Here is a 19,609-nt window from a genome sequence, read left to right as displayed (position 1 = left end):
CTCTCTCTCTCTCTCTCTCTCTCTCTCTCTCTCTCTCTCTCTCTCTCACACACACACACACACACACACACGTTCCTTGACAGGCTTTCTGTGCACCTGTTATCAATGTGATCCAAGACCCAGGGAGGTAGCTGGGGTCTGAGTTTTGGGTCAGGGGCGTCTGTGATGTCTTCATCTGGTTGCTGTAAGAACAGGTGCCATATTTGGAATAGACTGTCAGGAGTGTAACGACTGCTCTGAGAACCCACCAGGCTATGTGGTGACCCTGTAGCCGCCTGTGTTTGTTTTTGAGTTGCCCTTCCTTTTAGAGACAAGTGTGTTTTCCACTGGGCTCCCAGGGACTCCTGCAGGAAGTGTAGGTTGCTCCTCCTCCCTGACTGGAAAAGACGATGATGCTTTACTTCCAAGCACATATCTGAGTTGTATGTGTGGATATCACTAAAACTGAGTCTTTTCTGCCGCCAGGATTGATTGCATTCACGTTCTTTGGAAAAGCCTACTAAGCGCATTCATGTGCTCTGCGGTTTGTTCCGTTCGGCACACACAAAGGAATGCTGCCTGTGCATTTGAAGGCAGGTCTTGGCCAGCAGGTGTGCATCCGTGCAGAATTGGGGCATGTGTACGATCCACAGTGCACCTGGGCTCTCAGCCCCCGCCTGCCCTCAGTTGGCTGTGAGCTTCCACAAGGTCAGCCTGAGTTGATAGAAGCAGAGACCTAACCCGTGGGGGTGTTGGCCCACCAGTGTTTCCCTGTCCCTTGTTGTGCCTCTTGAGGAACATCTGCCTCGCTTTACAGTCCCACGTGTTGGTCTCTGGGCCTCTCACCTTTGCTGGATGCGGCTCAGGGTCAGGTTCCTCTGGTTGAGAGAAGTTCATCTGCATCACAGGACAGTTTATGATTATAAAGACGTCATTGCCTGCTCTGTTCCTGAGTCCTGTGTATCTGACGGTTGCGTGTCCTTTTGCTAGTCGTGACATGCTTGGGCATTTTCCCTGGGGAATGTAAATTTGTATATGTTTCAGCCGAGCCCAACATGTCACAAGACATTGAGCATATTTCAGATACTCCTGGTTGGTTCCGGAGCTAAACAGATCTGTTTCTTACAGCTACTTCATCCGTTCCAGCTCCAAAGACAACAGATTCTCCCTCCGCCCTCCCATCTGTGGGCTCCCTGCCCAGCACCACCTCCTGCACTACGCTTCTGCCCTCCGCCTCCCAGCACACTGCCACTTTGCCCTCCTTGTCCCAGCCTGGTGACTTGTCCAGCAGCCCCCTCTCTCAGCTTAGCAGGTATGGGGAAAATATGGGTCCAGAATGAGAGGCACACTGCAGCAAAGTCCTGGTTCCCTAATAGGGAGCTCTCCCCAGGAAGAAAACCCACTCGTTGCCCCAGCACGGCATCCTGGCCTTTGTATTAATGCTCTAGCACAGGCTTGGGCTGAGTGGAGTCTCAGAAACACCAGACATGAAAACCTTGCCTGCTTGTAATGCTTCTGCTGTCACACGGCACTGGGGCCCCTGGGAATGGGGTGGAGCCAAGGGGTCACTGCTCCTATCCTTTGACCCTCAGGAGGGGCCCCAAGCCTCGCCTTGCTCTCCTTCAGCTCTGGCCCCATGTCACTGGGCCATGGAGTGAGAATGGTGTTGGGTTTCTGAGCAGGTCTCTGACTTGCACTTGTCATGGCTTCAGAGATCCAGTTACCAGAACAGGGGCTGGGAGCATGGGTGCTGTTTGGTCCTCTGTCTGTGTCTTCTGAGTTGAGGTCACCTCTTTCTTCCTTTAGCCAGGAGCAAAAGCGTTTGATCTGAATTCTGGATTTGATAGGAATTCAGGCTCTGACTCTGGCATGTGGGTTGAATGTAGGAACTTTCTTCCCTCGCACACAGACTTAACGGGGTCTCCAAGGCTGGCAGTGTTCTTAGTGCAATGCTGTTCTTACTTTTACAGTCTAAAGAGCAGATGGTTATAGTTGACTGAAGCTGGCTCTGGAGGTTTCCAGGCCAGGATGTCCCAGATACTCATGGCAAGTGACCCTTTAGATCATTTCTAACCAGGAGAACACCTGAACTGGGCTCCAAGTTGATAAGGAACGATGGGTGTGAAGCAGGGGCTTCCCTGGAGGGGATGGGGCAGGCTTATATCTAGCCCACCGAGACACGTGGGCCCCATGCCTGTGGAATGGCAGGTGGGGTGGACACGTGGTGCTCTGTTTTGTCTTCTAGTTCACTCTCCAGCCATCAGAGCAGCCTGTCCTCTGCGCACGCAGCACTCTCCTCCAGCACGTCACACACAGTAAGTGTCCTCTGGGCTCCCTCCTCCAGCAGCCTGCCCAGCCAGTAGTCACACGCAGGGGCTTTAGTTTGTGGATTTGACTATCTGAGATCATCTTGAATTGCGTGGCTGTCTCCACCTAGGTACGTGGTTTGAGCTGTTGATTTCCTAGGCACCATGGAGGACGTCTTGCTTCCTAAGTTCATGCCTCCATGGAGGAATTCCTTCTCCAGACCAGATGTGTGATGGGCAGGGCTGTCGGTTGGTGAATTTGTTCCCAAGAATTTGCTGAGCTCCCTGTTTGTTATAGGAGACCTTTCTACCTGGCAGGGTTGGTTTTGTTTTCTGGGCTTGTTGATTGAGGTATTTGCAGGCTCTTTAGAGGAAAGTAGGCTGCCGGCTCCTTGCTAACTGCAGCTGGGGTTCCGCTCAAAGTCAAGTTTAATCGAGAGCGCTGTTCCTGGGTAGCCCTGTTACTTTGTGAAGGCCGTTGTGGAGAGAATGCCTGAAGTTCTGGAAAAGGGACAGCTCACATGAGGAATACCCGTCCTTTGCCACATGACACGCACATGTCCCTCTCTGAGACTGACAGCCTGTCTCTTGGCCCAGTCAGTGTAGCTGCATTCCGGCCTGTTGGTGGCCGTGGGGACTTTCCTTGTTGTGGTCTTAGGTGTTCTGTGCATCTTTCTTGCGCCGTCTCTGGCTGTCTTCCCCAGCTCAGAGGCAGAGACTTGGGGAAGCTTGATATTGAGGAAGGAAGTCTGGCGTGTGGACACGAAGGATAGACGCACAGTGCGGTGCGGCTAGGAGCCGAAGGGGAACCCTGGATGGCGGTTACTGGAGTGTGGCTCCCCGAGCTGTGAGGTGGGGAGCATCGTTTCCGTGGTGGGGCCAGTCTGGATTGGGGTGGACAGAGGACTGAGCGGTCGTGAGATGGCGAGGAGGCAGGGTGTGGGGAGAGGACTTAACGAAAAGCCAGGAGAGACTTGAGCATAAAGATTGGTGGGAAGAGGGTGCTGGCGAGAACCCAGTGTCCCTCTCCCGGGAGACAGGAGGCTTCTGGCAGGGCTGGGGGAGATGGGCCCTGAGGCAGGCGGGGGTTAGAGTACAGATGAACAGGGCAGTCAGGTAATTCGGGAAAGGTGTTTCCTCTGAAGAAGAGCTCAGGCCATTTTCCGCAGAATGAGCTGATGGAGCAGGGTCAGTTCTCTCCCTCCCTCAGGATCTGGCTAACCCTGTAGCTTTCAAACTGTAGTTTTCCACGTGAAATCTTACGCATAATTCTTTGTCATAAATACATGGCCACCGTCTTCATAGCCAAGCACAGTGTGGATGCCTCTGCCCTTGGAGGAAGTGCCTGCCCACCTGCGTGTGCCTCCTGTCTGCTGGTGGGAGCCGTAAGCTGTGCCTGTCGTGAGCACTGGGCAGCTGGCCTCCTGTCCCCAGGCACTGGTGTGCTGGGTCCCAGTGCTGTTGCTTGCAGGGCTTAGCTGCGCTCCGTGTCTTAGCAACAGACTTCAGATCAGACACCCGAACGGCCACAGCCAGAATTGCCTTGTCTGGGGATCCCACATTCATCACTGTGACAGAATTGCCCCGTTGCTCAGACAGTCGTGGCTCAGTAACGAGAGGGTAAGAGAGAAGTACTGTGGAGGCCTGTCTCCGCCTGCTTCCTTCTGCCCCTCTCCCTCCCATTTTCTTCATCCCCTAGAATGCGTTATAACCCATAAAATAGAAAATGCACTCTCACAGTCACTTTCCCTCTTCCTTTGGCCTTTGTTCTTTTGTTTTTTCCTTAAGATAAAGGGGAGTATTCCATACATAACGTCCTTCAACATCTCCACTTATGTTGAAACATAGAGTTCCTTGTTCTTTTTCCCTAGCTCTACTGCATACATTATTTAATCAGTCCTCCACTGGTGGAACTTGAGGGCCATTTTCAAGTCTGGATACTAAAACGTTGCCTTCGATAACCTTCTAGGTATGTCATTTCGTGCGTGTGGCTGTCTGGAGAGTAAATCCTGGAAGTGGAATCACTAGGTATTTGTTACTTTATACGAGTTGCCAGATTGCTCTGCACAGTGATTTTGACCTGTCCCCTGACCGCTGGCAGTGACTGGGCTGCCCTGTTTCCCCACTGCCTCCTGAAATTGTGTTAGCGAATATTTGTGTTTTTCCAGTGTGTGAATAGGAAAAGGACCTGGCAGGATAGTCTTTAATTGAATGAGGTTGAACATCTTTTCTACGTATCACAAAGCCATTAGATTTTGGTTTCAGTGAGCTGCTTCTGTTGTTTATGCCTTGTCCTGCCGGGTCCTTGGTGTTGATTTCCAGGCACTCTGTACTGGGGAGACTAGTCAGTGGCCCTTGGTGCTGGGAGGTGCAGGTGTTTCTCCTGGGTCTGTCATGTCATTGTTGATTTTTATGTAGTCAGCTACTTCAGTCTCGTCTTTCATAGTCTGTCATAGTGTTTCCCACGTCCAGGCGGTGCAGGGATCTCAGGCTGCTCTCCCGCGCGTCCTCGTGGAAGGCTGGGGGCAGCTGTTCTCCTGGGCCCTTCTCAAGGAGCTGACTGCCAGCCACACTGGATGGATGGAGCACATGGTTTCAGGGGGCGTGGTGTGTTGTTAGGCCAGCCCCTGATCACCCTAACAGATTTGGGAGGTGAGGGCAGAGGCAGGAGCCCTGTCAGGGTCACCTGGAGGCAGGAGAGGCTTGCTGGGTGACTCGAGTTCCCTTCACCACGTCAGGAGCTGGTTCTCTAGCAAACTGCTCTTCGGTGGATGCCCCCGCTCCCCAGACTGCAGAAGGTTCACTTTTTGTCCAGTGGTTAAAAGGTTGAAAAGTCCAGTGACCAGTGACGCCTTGGCGCAGTGGTCGGAGCTGTTCCCGATTCTGTGGCGGGTGGTCCTGGGTGGTAAGCCTGCCTCCGTGCAGAGGGCTGTGGAGGGGGTGCCGGGGCTGGCCAGCACGGCCTTCGCCCTCTCCCGGAACTCTCCTTACCCTGGGTCTTTCTCTCTAGGCTGAAGGACAGGAGTCCTGGGACACCCCAGGAGACCATGATTTTTCTTGTCTTCCCCTTGCTGAACTGATTCTGGTTGATAGGGCAGCTTGTGGGGCCGGGACCTGCACAGAGCCGTCTGTGTGACAGGAGGCGCCCCTCTCCTGGGGCTCCCTATTCTTCGACTTCTCCTCCAGGAGTTTCCAGGCTTCCTTGTTCTGGACACGTTCTGGTTGGAGGCTGGTCTGTCTTACAGGGCCATTTCCTCCCACTTCAGGCCTTGCTTTGCCCCAGCAGGTGTGTCTCCTCCCCCAACCCGTCAGCCCTCGAAGGCCTTCCTGGTCCCGTGTCACTGGCTGGAGTTGAATAGCTGGGTAGGATTCTGGCAGGAACTCTGGCTGTTCAGGGCTTTCTGTGGGATTTCACCCTTCCTAGGGCAATCCTGTCCAACAAGCGTAGGGGTGCGCCATACCCTCCTACGCAGGCCCTCGTGGCCTGCAAAGTGTCACCAGGTTCTGGAGCAAAGGCCTCAATTGGCCACTTGTGACTTTCATCAGATCACAGTAGCTAAGAAGCCCAAGAGGGCTCTGACCGGGGCAGTCTGTGGCCCCATGTCAACTCTCCTGAGACGGCCTGCTTTTCTGTGAGGGGACTTCTCACCTCTTATTTGGATGGTCTGTGTTCATTTCTGATTTAAGATTTACCTGGGGTTTCTGTGCCTCGTTTCAGATCCCAAAGCACGAGCAACTTTAAGGAGTTTTAGGAGGGTTTTGGTCATAAAACTCCATTTTAATAGTCCTGATACTCAGGTTATGAGTTGTGTCCCGATGGCCTTGTCTGGCTGCAGTGTGAGGGCCACAGAGCCCCCATGTCGGAGTCTTGAGACTGCAGGCCCCAGTGCCAGGCTGGTTCTCGCACCCCCGTGCTTTGCCCCCAGGTCCATGTGTCCTGGCTTTTTTGTTTTGCCAGCATGCGAGCATGGAGAGCACCCCTTCTCTCCAGTCCTCAGCCACCTTCTCAACAGCAGCCACCTCCGCCTCGAGTGCCGCGTCCTCAGGGCTCAGCCTGCCGAGCAGCGTGAACACAGTGAACAGCCTCTGCCTGGGTGGGACCACCATGAGTGCCCCCAGCAGCAGTACCCGGGCCACACCCTTGGTGACCTCAGGTGTGTGCTTCAGAAACCTTTCCTGCCCACCCCCTACCGCTTGATGGTTCACGCTTCCCAGGGACAATGCCCAGAGGTGCTGCCATGGCCACGAGCATTGGAGATCAGCTAGGGGAGCTCGGCTGACATGGGGATGGGTGAGATTGGTCTTTGGGCAGACTCCCCCTGGGCAGGATTTCTGGCAGCCTTTGTGCTTCCAGCTCCTGTCTTTTCTGTCCTCACTCATCCCTGGAGCCGAGATGACAGGGTGACATGGAGGGGCCAGGGAGCAGCTATTATGGGCTCCTCCTGGCCACTTTGTGTGGCTGCTTGCCCATCAGCCAGTCCTGGCAGTCTGTGGCCAAGCAAACTGTGGTTTGGTGAAACTGCTCAAAGCCCCTTCAACACAGCCTGGCCCACTGCCGGCCTGCCTTCTGTTCTAGGAAGCAGATTCAGTGTAGTGTGACCTTCAGGAGTGGGTGGGCGTGGTGTTGGGGCCAGAACCCTCTGATGTGGAAACAGCCTGGACGTGGTGACACGTGCTCTCTGCCTCCCCCACTTCCTGGCAGGGCCTGTGTGTCTCAGCTGCTCCCTCCCCTCTTGGTCGTGAGGCTTCTGGGGTAGCACAGTGACAGGGAGCTCAGCCCCCGGCCCCACAGGAGCTGAGGAGTCTCACTCTGTTTGATTTTTGCCTTTACAGGCAAAGCACCCCCCAACCTGCCCCAGGGGGTGCCACCCCTGCTGCACAACCAGTACCTCGTGGGCCCCGGAGGACTGCTTCCCGCCTACCCGGTGAGTGTACCAGGGAGCCCCTGACCACTGGCTGCCCTGGCCTCGGGCTGGCACCCAGAAAGGGGGCCTTGGGTTGCTGCCGCTTGGATCCCTGTATTTCTCCCCATCTAGACTCCATCAAGGGAGGGCATCTTCCCACAGCAGCTGAGCCAGCTTTTGGGCCCCACGTGGACTTCTGGGGGATGATCTGTGGTGTGTGGTCCCTGACACCCTTTCTGGTTCTCACACAGATCTATGGCTACGATGAGCTCCAGATGCTGCAGTCCCGGCTGCCAATGGTAAGTGGGATGTGGCAGGGGGATTCAGGCTCTGTCACATGTCCTTCCTCCCTTGGCCTTGAATGCTACCCTGCCTGGCCCTCAGGTCCTTCCTCAGCACCACAGCTGAGAAAGATGCTTCCTTTCAGTGGTGGTGCCTGGGTGACTATAGCCTGGGCATGTGAGTGTCACATGTTCATCCCTGGGGAACTTGAAGACCACTAGGCCCTGGGGCCCTGGTAGGCAGTGCCCCTACTAAATCTGGGTCCTTCTCTTCCCCCACTCCCCTTCCCCATTTCTTAAAAGAAAACCCATATGACACAAGACGTGGGGTGGGTTACTGCCTCTAGAGTTTTTATAGTCTTCTCCTTTGAAGTGCCATTCGGTGTCTTTGGCATCTAAAGTGGACATTAGTGATGCTTGTGATGGCAGCATTGCTCTTCTGCCCCCAGCTGAGCAGCTGGAGCTGACCGTGGTTAAGGGCCCATCTGGGTCTGGCCTGCCATCTCTGTTTGCAAGCATGCTGGCCCCAGGATCTCCCTGGTTGCTGCAGCCTCACTCTTAGGCCAGGGCTGCCTCTCTATTCTGACCCTTGTGACCAGGAGGAGGCCCTGGGCCTTCCCTGGGGTGGCCCTGTGGCCAGGCCTGCAGTAGTGGAGGGGTGCGGCAGGAGGCGTGCTCCCTGCCCCAGCTGCCTGCGGGCTCCTGCATCACCATTGCCTTCTTAGTCTGACATTGCCCAGACTCCTAATAATTTTCAGCAGCCCACGGCATCTGTCATATTATTGGAGAGTAAAAACCTTCTGGGACATTGGCACCCCTTCACTGGATGTGGTCTTTCCTATTCCCCAAGAAGGGATTTCCTCCCCAGTGGGGTGTCCTTCCTTAGACGACTCCTCGTGAGTGTTGCCCCCTCCTCTGCCTGGCCACAGAGAGCTCAGGGAGCTGCAGGTATCACTCACACTCCCAGGCCCAGTGGCTGAAGCTCTTGTCTCTCAGGAGAACTCTTCTCCGTCTGCTGACGTATTTCCAGAGGCAGAGCTGCTGGTAGCTGGACGACCCTTCCCCTCTGTGCAAACCAGGAGCCCATCCTACTGCTCCCCAATGGCCTGCTGGACTCGCCAGCCGCTACCCATGTCCCCAGAGGGCTCAGAAAGGATGTTGAAGACATGATGGCAGATTCCTAGAGTGGTTAACAGAACTTAGGGTCTCTGGGGATGTCTGAGCCTTAGGGCTTTGAAGGGGAACTGGAAGTGGCCCGAATCCCCTTAACGCTCATGAGGGAATCTTGCAACCATCTGGTTCAGGAGCCCCAGGCATCAGAGAAATAACATAACATATATAACATAAGACGAGGATATAACATAAGACGTGGTCCTGAGTGAGTCTGCACAGGTCCTGGCCAGAGGCCCCCAGCAGTGGCTCAGTGGGATCCCAGCCCTGAGAGTCATCCTGCCTCTTGTTTCTTTTATCATTTTGTGCCTTGGAAGAAATTCCCTGGGAGCCTGCCTCCTGAGATCCCTTGTTCTCATTTTCCCCTCTGGTGGTGTATTAGCCTTTGGCACTTTTGTGCCTAGTTCCTGCCTTTGGATTTTCTTCTCTTCTGTGAAAGAGCTCCTCCTCCTGGGCTTCTCTAGGCCTGTCCCGAGGTGTGTCTTAGCAGCTTAGTGCTTTCCTAGTCCTGCTGCCTCCTGGGGTTCTGGGCTGAGGATCCTCTGGGTTTCCTGGAGGTTACTTGGAGATACGGGCCGGAGGAGGGTGTAGGGTGGCTGCTTCTGCTTGTGGCCAGGCACTGTTGCCCATGAAGAAAGCAGGACGGCTTTCTCTTGGCTCGGACGCCAGGGTGCAGTGTGTGTCAGACCTCCACTGTGTTCTGCCCTCTTGGCGGCCACACTTCCCGCAGCTCTTGTGCCATGTCCGTGTTGCCAGCACAGAGCGGGTGGGGAGAGGCCAGTTCAGGACCTTACCTGGGGGCCTGCTTGCGCCTCTTCCTATACCTGGCATTGCTGCCCTGATCCCTGTTAACCCTTTTAGGCACCTCCTCTCCTGCTGGCTCCTTTTCAGGTGCTACCATCCAGTCAACTTTCCTAGCTGCTCTTTAGAATCTCTTACACAGGAAGAGCCAGTCGAGTTGGTTTGGCCTGTGGCATTGGCAGCATCCATCTGCGGTGTGAAATGGATGTGTGAGATTGGGCCTCCAGTAGCTCTGCCTACAGAAGGCTGAGGGATGGGGCAGTGTGTCTGCATGCCCCGTGGCTGCCACACTGCACAACTCCAGTGGGCATCGTTTGCTTTAGGTTCTCTGTGAGAGCTGCCTGCTGGAGGTGTGCGTGTGATGTCCCAGCAGTCCAGTCTGTCCCGGGAGCGCCTGTGCTGCCTGCTGGGTCGGCTGTCCTGGGAGCAGGGCGAGGCCATTCTGCTGATTGAGCCTCCCTGGTCTCTCCTAGGATTACTATGGAATTCCCTTTGCTACGCCCACAGCCCTTGCCAGCCGAGATGGGAGCCTAGCTAATAACCCATATTCAGGTTAGTCTGTTCAGGGGGTGAGGAGTGGGCGGCACGGGCCTGTAGCTGATCCCACGAGTCTGGAAACACAAGCAGAAGGGCTGAGAGAGGCCTGCTATCTTTTCTTTGTTGTGTTGGGAGCCAAACTGTTCCTGATTGCAGGAGTCAGTCTGGCTTTTTTCCTGGTTGGATAAGGAGCAGTGACTGAAATCAGTGCTCTCTTCTCCTAGGTGATGTCACAAAGTTTGGCCGAGGTGACTCTGCATCCCCTGCGCCCCCCACCACACTGGCTCAGCCCCAGCAGAGCCAGTCCCAGGCCCACCACACAGCCCAGCAGCCCTTCCTGAATCCCGCGCTGCCACCTGGCTACAGCTACACTGGCCTCCCCTACTACCCAGGCGTGCCCAGTGCCTTCCAGTATGGGCCCACCATGTTTGTGAGTATCTGTGGGGCGTGCTGTTCCAGCTCCGGGGAGCAAAAGCAGGGAGGGAGGCGATCCCAGGCAGTCCCCCGTGGCCTTCAGGAATGCTTAGACGGGGGCGGGGGTCCTTCCCATCTGTTTGTAGATCCAGCATATGTTGCACGAAGGAGCACAGGGCCCTTGTGATTGTGCCACCTGCTGCCCGAGGCTAAGCCAGGGGTACCTGGCCCCCCACCCCCGTTCCTCCACTAAGGCCTCTTCTTGCCTCGCCAGGTCCCTCCGGCCTCTGCCAAGCAGCATGGTGTGAGCCTCAGCACCCCCGCCGCCCCTTTCCAGCAGGCTGGTGCTTACGGCCAGCACGGGTACAGCACAGGTGAGGGGCGCTCCCAGCGTGGAGAGCCGCAGGAGGACAGGCTCGCCTCACTCACATGCCTCTTGTTCCTGCCTGCTAGGTTATGATGACTTGACCCAGGGGACAGCTGCGGGAGACTACACCAAGGGTGGCTATGGTGGATCATCGCAGGCCCAAAACAAGTCTGCAGGTTCTGGGCCTGGCAAAGGTAGCGTCTATCCCTCCTCTCCGGACGGAGGCCCCGAGTAGTTTTCTCCTAGCCTGGCTCCTTCCCAGGCATGGCTCCCCCACCGCGCCCTGGAGGCAGGGGAGGCTGGAGCTGGGACCAGCTGCTGTGGGAACAACTGCTTTCCCTCCTAGGAGTGGCCGTGTCTTCAAGCACCACGGGCCTGCCTGACATGCCTGGTTCTGTCTACAACAAGACCCAGGTGAGGGAGGACCACAGCGGCTGGGTAGGGTGGTGGGAGGCGCAGCCCACACTGGCCCTCACCGTTGTCTCTTTGCCCCACAGACTTTTGACAAGCAGGGATTTCATGCAGGGACCCCTCCACCATTCAGCCTGCCCTCAGCCTTGGGCTCCACAGGGCCCCTGGCCCCTGGCGCGGCCCCTGGTTATGCGCCTCCACCGTTCTTGCACATCCTGCCCGCCCACCAGCAGCCTCACTCACAGCTGTTACACCACCACCTTCCGCAGGATGCCCAGGTGAGCCCAGTGACGGAGGCGGCCGCCCTGCCCTGGGCCGGGGCTTCTGCTGCAGCCTTGACAGCCTTCTCTCCTCCTCCTCAGAGTGGCTCGGGTCAGCGCAGCCAGCCCAGCTCCCTGCAGCCCAAGTCTCAAGCCTCCAAACCTGCCTACGGCAACTCTCCATACTGGACAAACTGAACCTGAAGAGGGGTGGGCTGGGGCAGGGCTTACCCGGGCAGGAGAGAACAAGCGGAGCCCGTTTCTGGGAGCCCAGCGCCCTTTCCTAGAATTCCTGAGACGTGTAACTGTGTCAGCCGAGCCTCTGTGGGGAGCCCGCCTCCCAGACTCACTATTGTATGTAATGTATTTATGTATGTATTTGTAAATGTGACCCAAGTCCTGGGGGAGGGGGTGCGGCTGCTACTCTCAGCCAGGTCTGCTCCCCTGCTCAAGCCTCTTCTCACTGTAGCAAAATAAGCCCCTGCTCCCCTCTGCCTTCAGGCCTTCTCTATAGCTCGTGGCCAGCGCCCGCTAGGGGTGGTGTCTGGAGGGGCCGGTTTAAGGCAGTTTGGCAGTTGGGGTCAGGTACCAATGAAGAATCACGACTTATCTCGCTCCCTTGTAAACCATTATTTGAGTTTTCTTCCCTGTGTAATTACTTTATGCCCCTCTTTTTTGAGAAACTGGTTCTTTTGTCATTTGTCATGTCCCCCTCCTGCCAAATCTTGATCTGGGAATAGCAGAGATGTCCATCCCCCCTGCCTGACATGAAGTGGCACCTGTTTGTCCTCATATAAAGCAGGGGTTTCTGCTTCTGGTCTGGTCTTTTCCTCAGAGACTTGCCTTCCTCTGGCTGACCGTTTTTAAAATAATCTGAATTTGCACTCAGATGCTCAGCCAGTCAGCTCCCCTTTAAAAAAAAATCAAAGCTTTCACCTCGAGAGCACGTCTCCAAGCAGAGTTGTCCTGAACAAGTGGGCGACTGTTTCAGGGGTTTCTCTTTTGCCCACACTCCACCTAATAAAGTTCTGAGAGCATGCACGGTTTCGGTGTGGTGTGACTAAGGGATGGCTCAGGGCCCAGCCGGCTTCAGTGTGTTCCAGGCGGGCTGGACTTCACAGGACTGGAGTGGAGAGCTCATGTGGACAGTCTTTTGACAACAGGGGGCGAGGGCTTACGGTGGTCTGGTGGTATGCTGCTTTGTGGGGCCCCAGCAGTCAGCCTCTAGGGAGTGAGAAGGTAAATGACAGGCTAAGACAGTGACCCTCGGGGCAGGCAGGTACAGGCGGTGTTTAAGTTAACTCTGCTTTCCTTTCATCTCCAAACAGACTTCATGGATGAGGCAGGCTCTCACAGGGCCCTGTCAACAGGAATACCGGGGCAGGGTAATTTCTTTTCCAGACGTCAACTGATTTTAAGATATGGAGCCAAGTAAAATATGTTTGAACAGCTAAACCTCTCTATCCTTTGCTCTTACCAACCAAACACCATCTTGATGGACAGTCAAGGGCTGTGGTGGAACAGCTGACTGCGTCAAGTCGCATTAAGTGGGTAGGTGGGTCCTGGGCTAAATGTCTGCTCTGGAAAGTCCCCACCAACCATTCACCCGGGCCAGGACTCTAGTCCAGCTCCTTCCTCCTGCTCCCAGGCCGCCAGGCAGGGAGGAGCCAGGGCCATCTCCCAACCTGTCTGTGGCACAACTCTGCTCTACCCCGAGGAGGCTCAGGGCCTGGAGGCGTAGCCCGAGGCATCTTAGCCTCTCACTTCAGTCCTAAATAACCCCTTCAGACCAGGCTGCAGAAGCAAACAAAGTGAGTGTTGCTTCAAGTATAGGTCAAGCCCATGTGCCACACCCCAGGGGCCACAGTCTTCATCTTTTCTGCTTTTGGCCTCTAAAATCAGTGGTCATTTCATCAGAATGGGACATGTGCTGTTGTTAACCCACAGCTTGATCCTGGTTAGGAAAAAGTGTCCACAACTGTAACTAAACTAAATAGGGACTTTTATTAAACTGTGTGATCTCCTGCCTGATCCCTGCTATTAAATGCAGCAAGTGACAAAATCCTTGCCTAAGGAGGGCAGTGGAGCCCCCTCCAGCCCCTCACCAAGCTACTTGTATTGGCAGATTGTGCCCTATTTCAGAATTAAGGTCAACAAATGGCTGTGTCTTTTTCTTAAAAGCTAGTAAGATTGGGGATGTTTATTCTGCAAGGAGGTGAGTTGAGCAGAATATCACAGAAGGCAAGTCAGCAAGATTTGGCTTTTGTTTTAATTTTTCAGCTGAGTCCTGGGCATAATCTGCAAGAGAACAGTAGAAATACTAAAACCACCTTTTCTTTAACACAAGAAAAAAAGAAGAGGGTCATCCAGTGGGGAAGTAGCAATACAGGTATATTTTATTTCACATTTTATTAGTAGACAGATGGGCAGAAAAAGACAAAATAAACCACTAAAAGGGAAATTCAACACAAAATGCATCCGATAATCTTTTCTCATAAGTTAAACTGAAGAAAAACATCTACAATTTCAGCTAAGAAAACTATTAAAGTCAGGTGTGTCCTGCTGGTTTCAGAATAGTTGAAAATTGCATCTGAATCTTTGTAAATGTAAACCTTTTTTATCAGGATGGGAGGAGTGGAGTTAATTTTCAGTGGAGAACTACACATTTTACGCTTCAATCTCTTACTATGTATGTCCCAAACATAAGGAAACCAGCAAATAAAGAAGCAAATAATTACCAGGGAAGAGGAAAGAAGGAACTACAAAAAAGCTTGGCTAATAGAAAAGAACTCTGGAATGATACGAAATAGAAAAAGGGGGGAAGACTTTGAGAAGCAACAAGAGAATCATGATACTTGACTTTCTCCACCCAGCCTCAAAATACACAGACCTGAAGAGCATCCGGAGACGCCTCCACTGAAATCAAAAGGAATCTAAAATGCAGGATTTTAGGTTAATGTGAGACCAACTAATCAGCACAACTGTACTCACAAGGTTCTGGCCTGAGCCCGAGATCTCCACTCCAAACAACAGAGGGACATGCTTGTTTTCTGTTGCACGAGGGTGTGTTCTCAGGGCAGCTCTGGAACCAGCATCTGGGTTTTACAGGTTCAGTCTGAGCTATCAGCATGTCTACCTGCTAGCTTATCCACACACCCCAGTCTTTTCTGGAACTGATTGTACTCTCATCAGAGGCAAACCCAGCCCTCAGTAGTCCACCCCAAAGGGCTGAGAGGTACGACCTCCACCTGGCTCTCTGGCTCCCTGAGTCAATGTGCAACAGAGGCCAACAGGGCCGAGCAGCATAGCACCTCCCACAAAGCCAAGGTGCCTGGCCTGCCCTGGGAGAGAAATGCTTTCGCAGTAAAGGGAAAGAAAGCAAGACCAAGCTACTGGCTGTAAACGTGTGTGTGTGTGTGTGTGTGTGTGTGTGTGAGTGAGTGAATGAGACAGGGAGTAATCAAAGCATTATGACAGACTTTGGGCTCCAGAATATCTGCAGGTTATCTGGAAGGATTATTTAAGCATGGGGAGTCAAAAGCTAGTTCCAACATCCTTCTGTCAGAGTTTGCGGTCAGAGTGTTTTGTCACAAAGAGCTGCTCCGTTCTGAGTCCAACTGGAATCACTAGATTCAGGGGTACAAGTAGCCCTGGCCCCAAGGGGACTGGACAGTTTCTGGGGCCAGGCTCGACACTGTCCTCTGTGAACCTTAGCATGTGAAATGTTCCCACTTGGTACTAGACCTAACTTTAGAGGCCAGAGAGCGCTGCTGGGAATGAGCAAATGTTGGGAGAGTTTGAAGAGCGAATGAAAACCCTGAGATCAGAAAGGAAGGAGGAGCTAAGGAAGTAAGCGTGACCTACGCTGTCCTAGGATCCATCCTGCCATCCCTCACCAACCCTTGGTTCTTTCTGAGCTGCGATCTGCCGAAAAGGAGTTGACGCTAGTGTGCAGGAGTCTGAAGTAGGACTGTAGTCGTCTCTGCTGTACTTTCCTTGTGAAGTTTGTCAGTTTACATTGTAACGATTCTCCCCACTGAAGGAACACTGCCCGCCTTATGCACTGGCCCGCTCCATAAGAAACAGACATCACCTCCAAGTTCGCAGTCCCTGGTGGGTGAAGGCTGATGGATCTCAGCACTGATCCAAGTAACACACGATTGAGATGGGCCATCAGAGCGGCAGCCAGTGCCCGGCAGGAAGCTCTAGTGTTGCACAGACACTGCCTGCAGCCGCCCCCTCGGCCCGCCCGAAGAGTCGATGCAGCCAGGGCAAGCGCCATGCACAACTTCTGTGTGCACGCCAAAGAGGACAGTGACAGGAGAGGAAAGTCCAGGTGGCATCCGGTGAGGAAAGCGGGAACTGGTCACTCATGTCTCACATGTATCCACAGTTATCACTGTCGGTATAAGCAGCTCCATGAAAACCAAAATCTTAACACATGCACCTAGTATTAATACTGAGTAATTAAAACTGGCTACATAAAAAAGTCCTCATGGTGAGAGTGTATTCTTGAGGGAGAGGCCACGTTAAATACAGAAAACAGATGTTTTCTCGCCCAGCAGTGGTCACCAATAGTTTGGACTTTTTACCCAGCAGCGTGAACCAAAATTGGCATAATGACTTTTAATTCTTGGCTCCCATCACTAAGACTCCACACACACACTAATCCCCACTCTCTCCCCGCTCCCTGGGGGGATATAACTCTGCCTTTAAAATAAATAGCAATCAAGTGCTCAGTTCTATGTAAAGTATGAATATTTATTTCAGGCTTTAGATCCCAATCGATTTCAAAAAACAAAATCTGATCTCTCTCCTCAGAGCAGCTGAGGCCTCCATGTTAGGACGCTTTCCTGGAGGGTGAGGGGCTCTGTGCCCTTAGGAACACATGTCATCAGGCTCAGCACAAAGTCCCTGATGCCCGCTGGGCCCCAGCCTTAAGAAGGGAAAGAAACAAAATTCACCACCATGGGGCTGAACAAATGCACACACGCTAAGGTAAAGGAGCAGCTAAACCTTGGCAAATTTGCTTTTTTTAAAAAAAGTTTGTTTTGTGGGGTTTTTATGTTTTTTTTTTTTTTTTCCATTTTCTTTTGCTAACCAGCATATGCAGCACTTGTGAACTTCCAATGGGCTCTCCGCTTTAAACACATTAACTGTCTTGATGAAAGACTATTTAATTCTTCAGGAATCTAAAACAGACCAAATGTGTTTTGCTGTGAACACTTTGTAGAGACGAAGTGAGGCAGGAGTTTGGGTTTAAAGAAAAAAAAAAAAGAATCAATACAGTGATGGAAGGGTAAAGAATGCAAGAATTCAGACATTCTCTGGAGGGTTATTTTCTCTCCATTAAGAGGTCCATAAAAAGGAGCAAACAGATCCATAAGGGGAGTCAGCAGGAGCCTCGCGTGTTTCCCTACCCCTGTGAGAGGTTTTGCTGAGGGGCCCCTGCTAGGTCCCCACTCGCTCCCCTCCCTTTGGCCTGAGTCGGCAGGGCAGTACAGGGGCATCGGAGGAGCACGTCACGACTCCTCATTCCCAGAATCATCATCATCATAACAGTCGGCATCTTCCTCCTCCTCATCTTCATCATCGATGTCATCGTCGTACAAGTCGTCATAAAGCAAATCTGAGCTGTTGTCATTGGAAGGCACTTTAGTTTTGATGCAGTATTCCGCCAGGGTCGTGGGGACCTTTACTCCATCCTTTTCTGCTTCAGCTTTAGTGGCTGAAACCTGTTTCCTGAAGGGAGGATAGTGTGTGTAAGTCTCTGTCTTGAAGATGGATTTGTAATTAGCCTTTCTAAATCATCACGATTCCTCAGACTCGGATCAGGTTTCTGAACTCGAGCACCTGCCTGAATGCATCTGACAGACACCCTCTACCACCCAAAGGCTCCCAGCCCCCAGGTCCCATTCTGAAGGACACTTAATAATGACCTTTTGTAGGATGCTGGCTAGCCAGAAATCACCTCGGATTTTTTTTTTTTTTTAAAGATTTTATTTTTTCCCCTTTTCTCCCCAAAGCCCCCCGGTACATAGTTGTATATTCTTCGTTGTGGGTCCTTCGAGTTGTGGCATGTGGGACGCTGCCTCAGCGTGGTCTGATGAGCAGTGCCATGTCCGCGCCCAGAATTCGAACCAACGAAACACTGGGCCGCCTGCAGCGGAGCGCGTGAACTTAACCACTCGGCCACAGGGCCATCCCCTCAGATTTTTTTAACCTAGTCATGTCACACCAAACTCATAATGCAGCCTCCCCACTCTCCTTAATTCGGTAACCCTCCCGTCTGCACTTACGGTAAAATCTGAACTCCTGCATCATCGACCTGCCAACACTTCGTTCTCACCACCCACTACTGTCTCAAACTCCAAAATGTTCAGGCCACCTGGGTCTTTTTTTAGTACATTGAACACACGTAGTTAATTTTTCTGTGTGAATCAGTTGCTCTTCTAATCTGCACACACATGGTTGGCTGCTGCTTGTCACTCCGATCTGGTATGTTACCTTCGAGAAGGCCTGTCCAGCCCCCAATTTAAAGCAGCCATTTCGTCACTCCTTCACATTACCCTTCTTTTACCACTACAGCATTTTCTTCTTTCTATGATCTTCCTCATTTGTTCATTTTTCTGTTGTGCCCCCTCCCTCTGCAAGAAGGTGAACTTCATTAGAGCAGGGACCTCACCTTTCCTAGTCACTTCTATTTCTCCAGTGCCTAGAACACAGGCTGGCACACAGCTGTACAAACCAATGCTGATTGGATGAATGGATGGAAGGGGAAAGTGTCCTTCAACAAACATGAAAATTTGAGCCATCAAGGGACTGGAAAAACTTGAGCTTAAAACATCAAACCACCACTCTCCCTATCTTCCTCTGCTTCCTCTTACACGACCTCCCTCAGTGGCTCTTGCTGCCTTGCCTCACGTCCTAATGCTGTAAGGCTTCCAGGCTGGACTCTTCACCACCACTCCCTTTATGCTGACGGCTCTCACTCACATCATCTGGCTCCAGTTTACACCTTTCTTCTGAGCTCTACCCTCCCATCTAAGTCTTCTGGATGTCTCCATCCTGATGTTCCATAGCAATCCTAACCCAGCAAGTCTGCAATTGTCATTTTCCACCTCTTCTCACTAAAAGAGTATCAGTTCCTAAAGTCATAAATCTTACTCCAAAATCCTAGATATTTTCAAATCTGTGTTCTCATTTCCATTGTCACAGACTCAGTTTAGTCTCTTTTCAGCCTCTATGATGGTCCCCTAATCAATTGTGTTCTTTCAGAACTCAAATATGGGGGCTGGCCCCGTGGCCAAGTGGTTAAGATTGCGCGCTCCGCTGCAGGCGGCCCAGTGTTTCGTTGGTTCGAATCCTGGGCGCAGACATGGCACTGCTCATCAAACCACGCTGAGGCAGCATCCCACATGCCAGAACTAGAAGGACTCACAACGAAAAATATACAACTATGTACTGGGGGGCTTTGGGGAGAAAAAGGAAAAAATAAAATCTTTAAAAAAAAAAAAAAGAACTCAAATATGATTATCCCTTCCCTTCTTATAATCTTTAGTGACAACCCACCACCTCTAAGATTAAGGGCCAAATGCCTTATCGTGACTTCAGTGACTTTTAAGACCTCTCTTAATTTCCCAAATCAGAATTTACACTCAGGCTACTTACAATTCCCTTCATGCCATACTGTTATATACCTGTGTTTTAGCAAACATGTTTCTCCCTGAGGATGCTTTTTCCTTCCCCTCTTTACCTGAAAAAGTGTTGGTTATGAGGCATTCTCTCTCCTAGGAACTCCATGGCATTATATATTCCTCCCACTCTCTTGTTAATATTCTGTAGTTGCACTTATCATATTACATTGTTATTTGTTTGTTTTCAAATGCTTGCTAAGTGTGAGCTCCCTAAGGAGAAAGACCGTGCCTTAATGACCTAGCCAGAGATCTGACATAAAGCTGGCATATAATAAATGTTGGAAGAACGAGATAAAGAATACAAGTACCTTGGGAATATGCATACATTCCTCACTTACTAAATCCTACCTTTCCTTAAGCATCAGGCTCCAAGCATGACTGTTTTATGAAGCATTCCCATCTTTCAATCCTCAGTCCACTCCCACGCCTCTAAATTTCTACAGGTCCTTACTGTTTATACTAATTATCTTCACTCTTTGGTA

The 19,609-nt window shown here is 52.2% G+C and overlaps 2 protein-coding genes and 1 non-coding gene across 5 annotated transcripts in view; 2 read left to right on the top strand and 1 right to left on the bottom strand.

Moving 5' to 3' along the window:
• UBAP2 (ubiquitin associated protein 2) overlaps window positions 1-12,471 on the top strand; it is a 118,583-nt gene extending 106,112 nt beyond the window's left edge. For both annotated transcript variants that reach the window (XM_046664225.1, XM_046664226.1), the window contains 12 exons: window positions 1,108-1,291; window positions 2,225-2,294; window positions 6,244-6,439; window positions 7,119-7,210; window positions 7,441-7,488; window positions 9,915-9,993; window positions 10,203-10,408; window positions 10,667-10,766; window positions 10,846-10,953; window positions 11,106-11,173; window positions 11,257-11,448; window positions 11,533-12,471. In XM_046664225.1, coding sequence (XP_046520181.1) covers window positions 1,108-1,291; window positions 2,225-2,294; window positions 6,244-6,439; window positions 7,119-7,210; window positions 7,441-7,488; window positions 9,915-9,993; window positions 10,203-10,408; window positions 10,667-10,766; window positions 10,846-10,953; window positions 11,106-11,173; window positions 11,257-11,448; window positions 11,533-11,628 — 1,439 coding nt within the window. In that variant the 3' untranslated portion in view covers window positions 11,629-12,471. The remainder of the gene's footprint in view (window positions 1-1,107; window positions 1,292-2,224; window positions 2,295-6,243; window positions 6,440-7,118; window positions 7,211-7,440; window positions 7,489-9,914; window positions 9,994-10,202; window positions 10,409-10,666; window positions 10,767-10,845; window positions 10,954-11,105; window positions 11,174-11,256; window positions 11,449-11,532) is intronic.
• Window positions 378-459, top strand: LOC124241442 (small nucleolar RNA SNORD121A). The gene has a single exon (XR_006889219.1). It is a non-coding gene; the product is annotated as a small nucleolar RNA SNORD121A (small nucleolar RNA).
• Window positions 12,472-16,170: 3,699 nt separating the features above from the next.
• UBE2R2 (ubiquitin conjugating enzyme E2 R2) overlaps window positions 16,171-19,609 on the bottom strand; it is a 110,857-nt gene continuing 107,418 nt past the window's right edge. For both annotated transcript variants that reach the window (XM_046664391.1, XM_046664392.1), the window contains exon 5: window positions 16,171-17,172. In XM_046664391.1, coding sequence (XP_046520347.1) covers window positions 16,953-17,172 — 220 coding nt within the window. In that variant the 3' untranslated portion in view covers window positions 16,171-16,952. The remainder of the gene's footprint in view (window positions 17,173-19,609) is intronic.

The sequence above is a fragment of the Equus quagga genome, chromosome 6, assembly GCF_021613505.1.
Source record: "Equus quagga isolate Etosha38 chromosome 6, UCLA_HA_Equagga_1.0, whole genome shotgun sequence".
In the NCBI taxonomy this organism is placed as follows: domain Eukaryota; kingdom Metazoa; phylum Chordata; class Mammalia; order Perissodactyla; family Equidae; genus Equus; species Equus quagga.
Note: the sequence above shows the minus strand (reverse complement) of the source record. Positions and strands in the feature narration are given on the sequence as shown.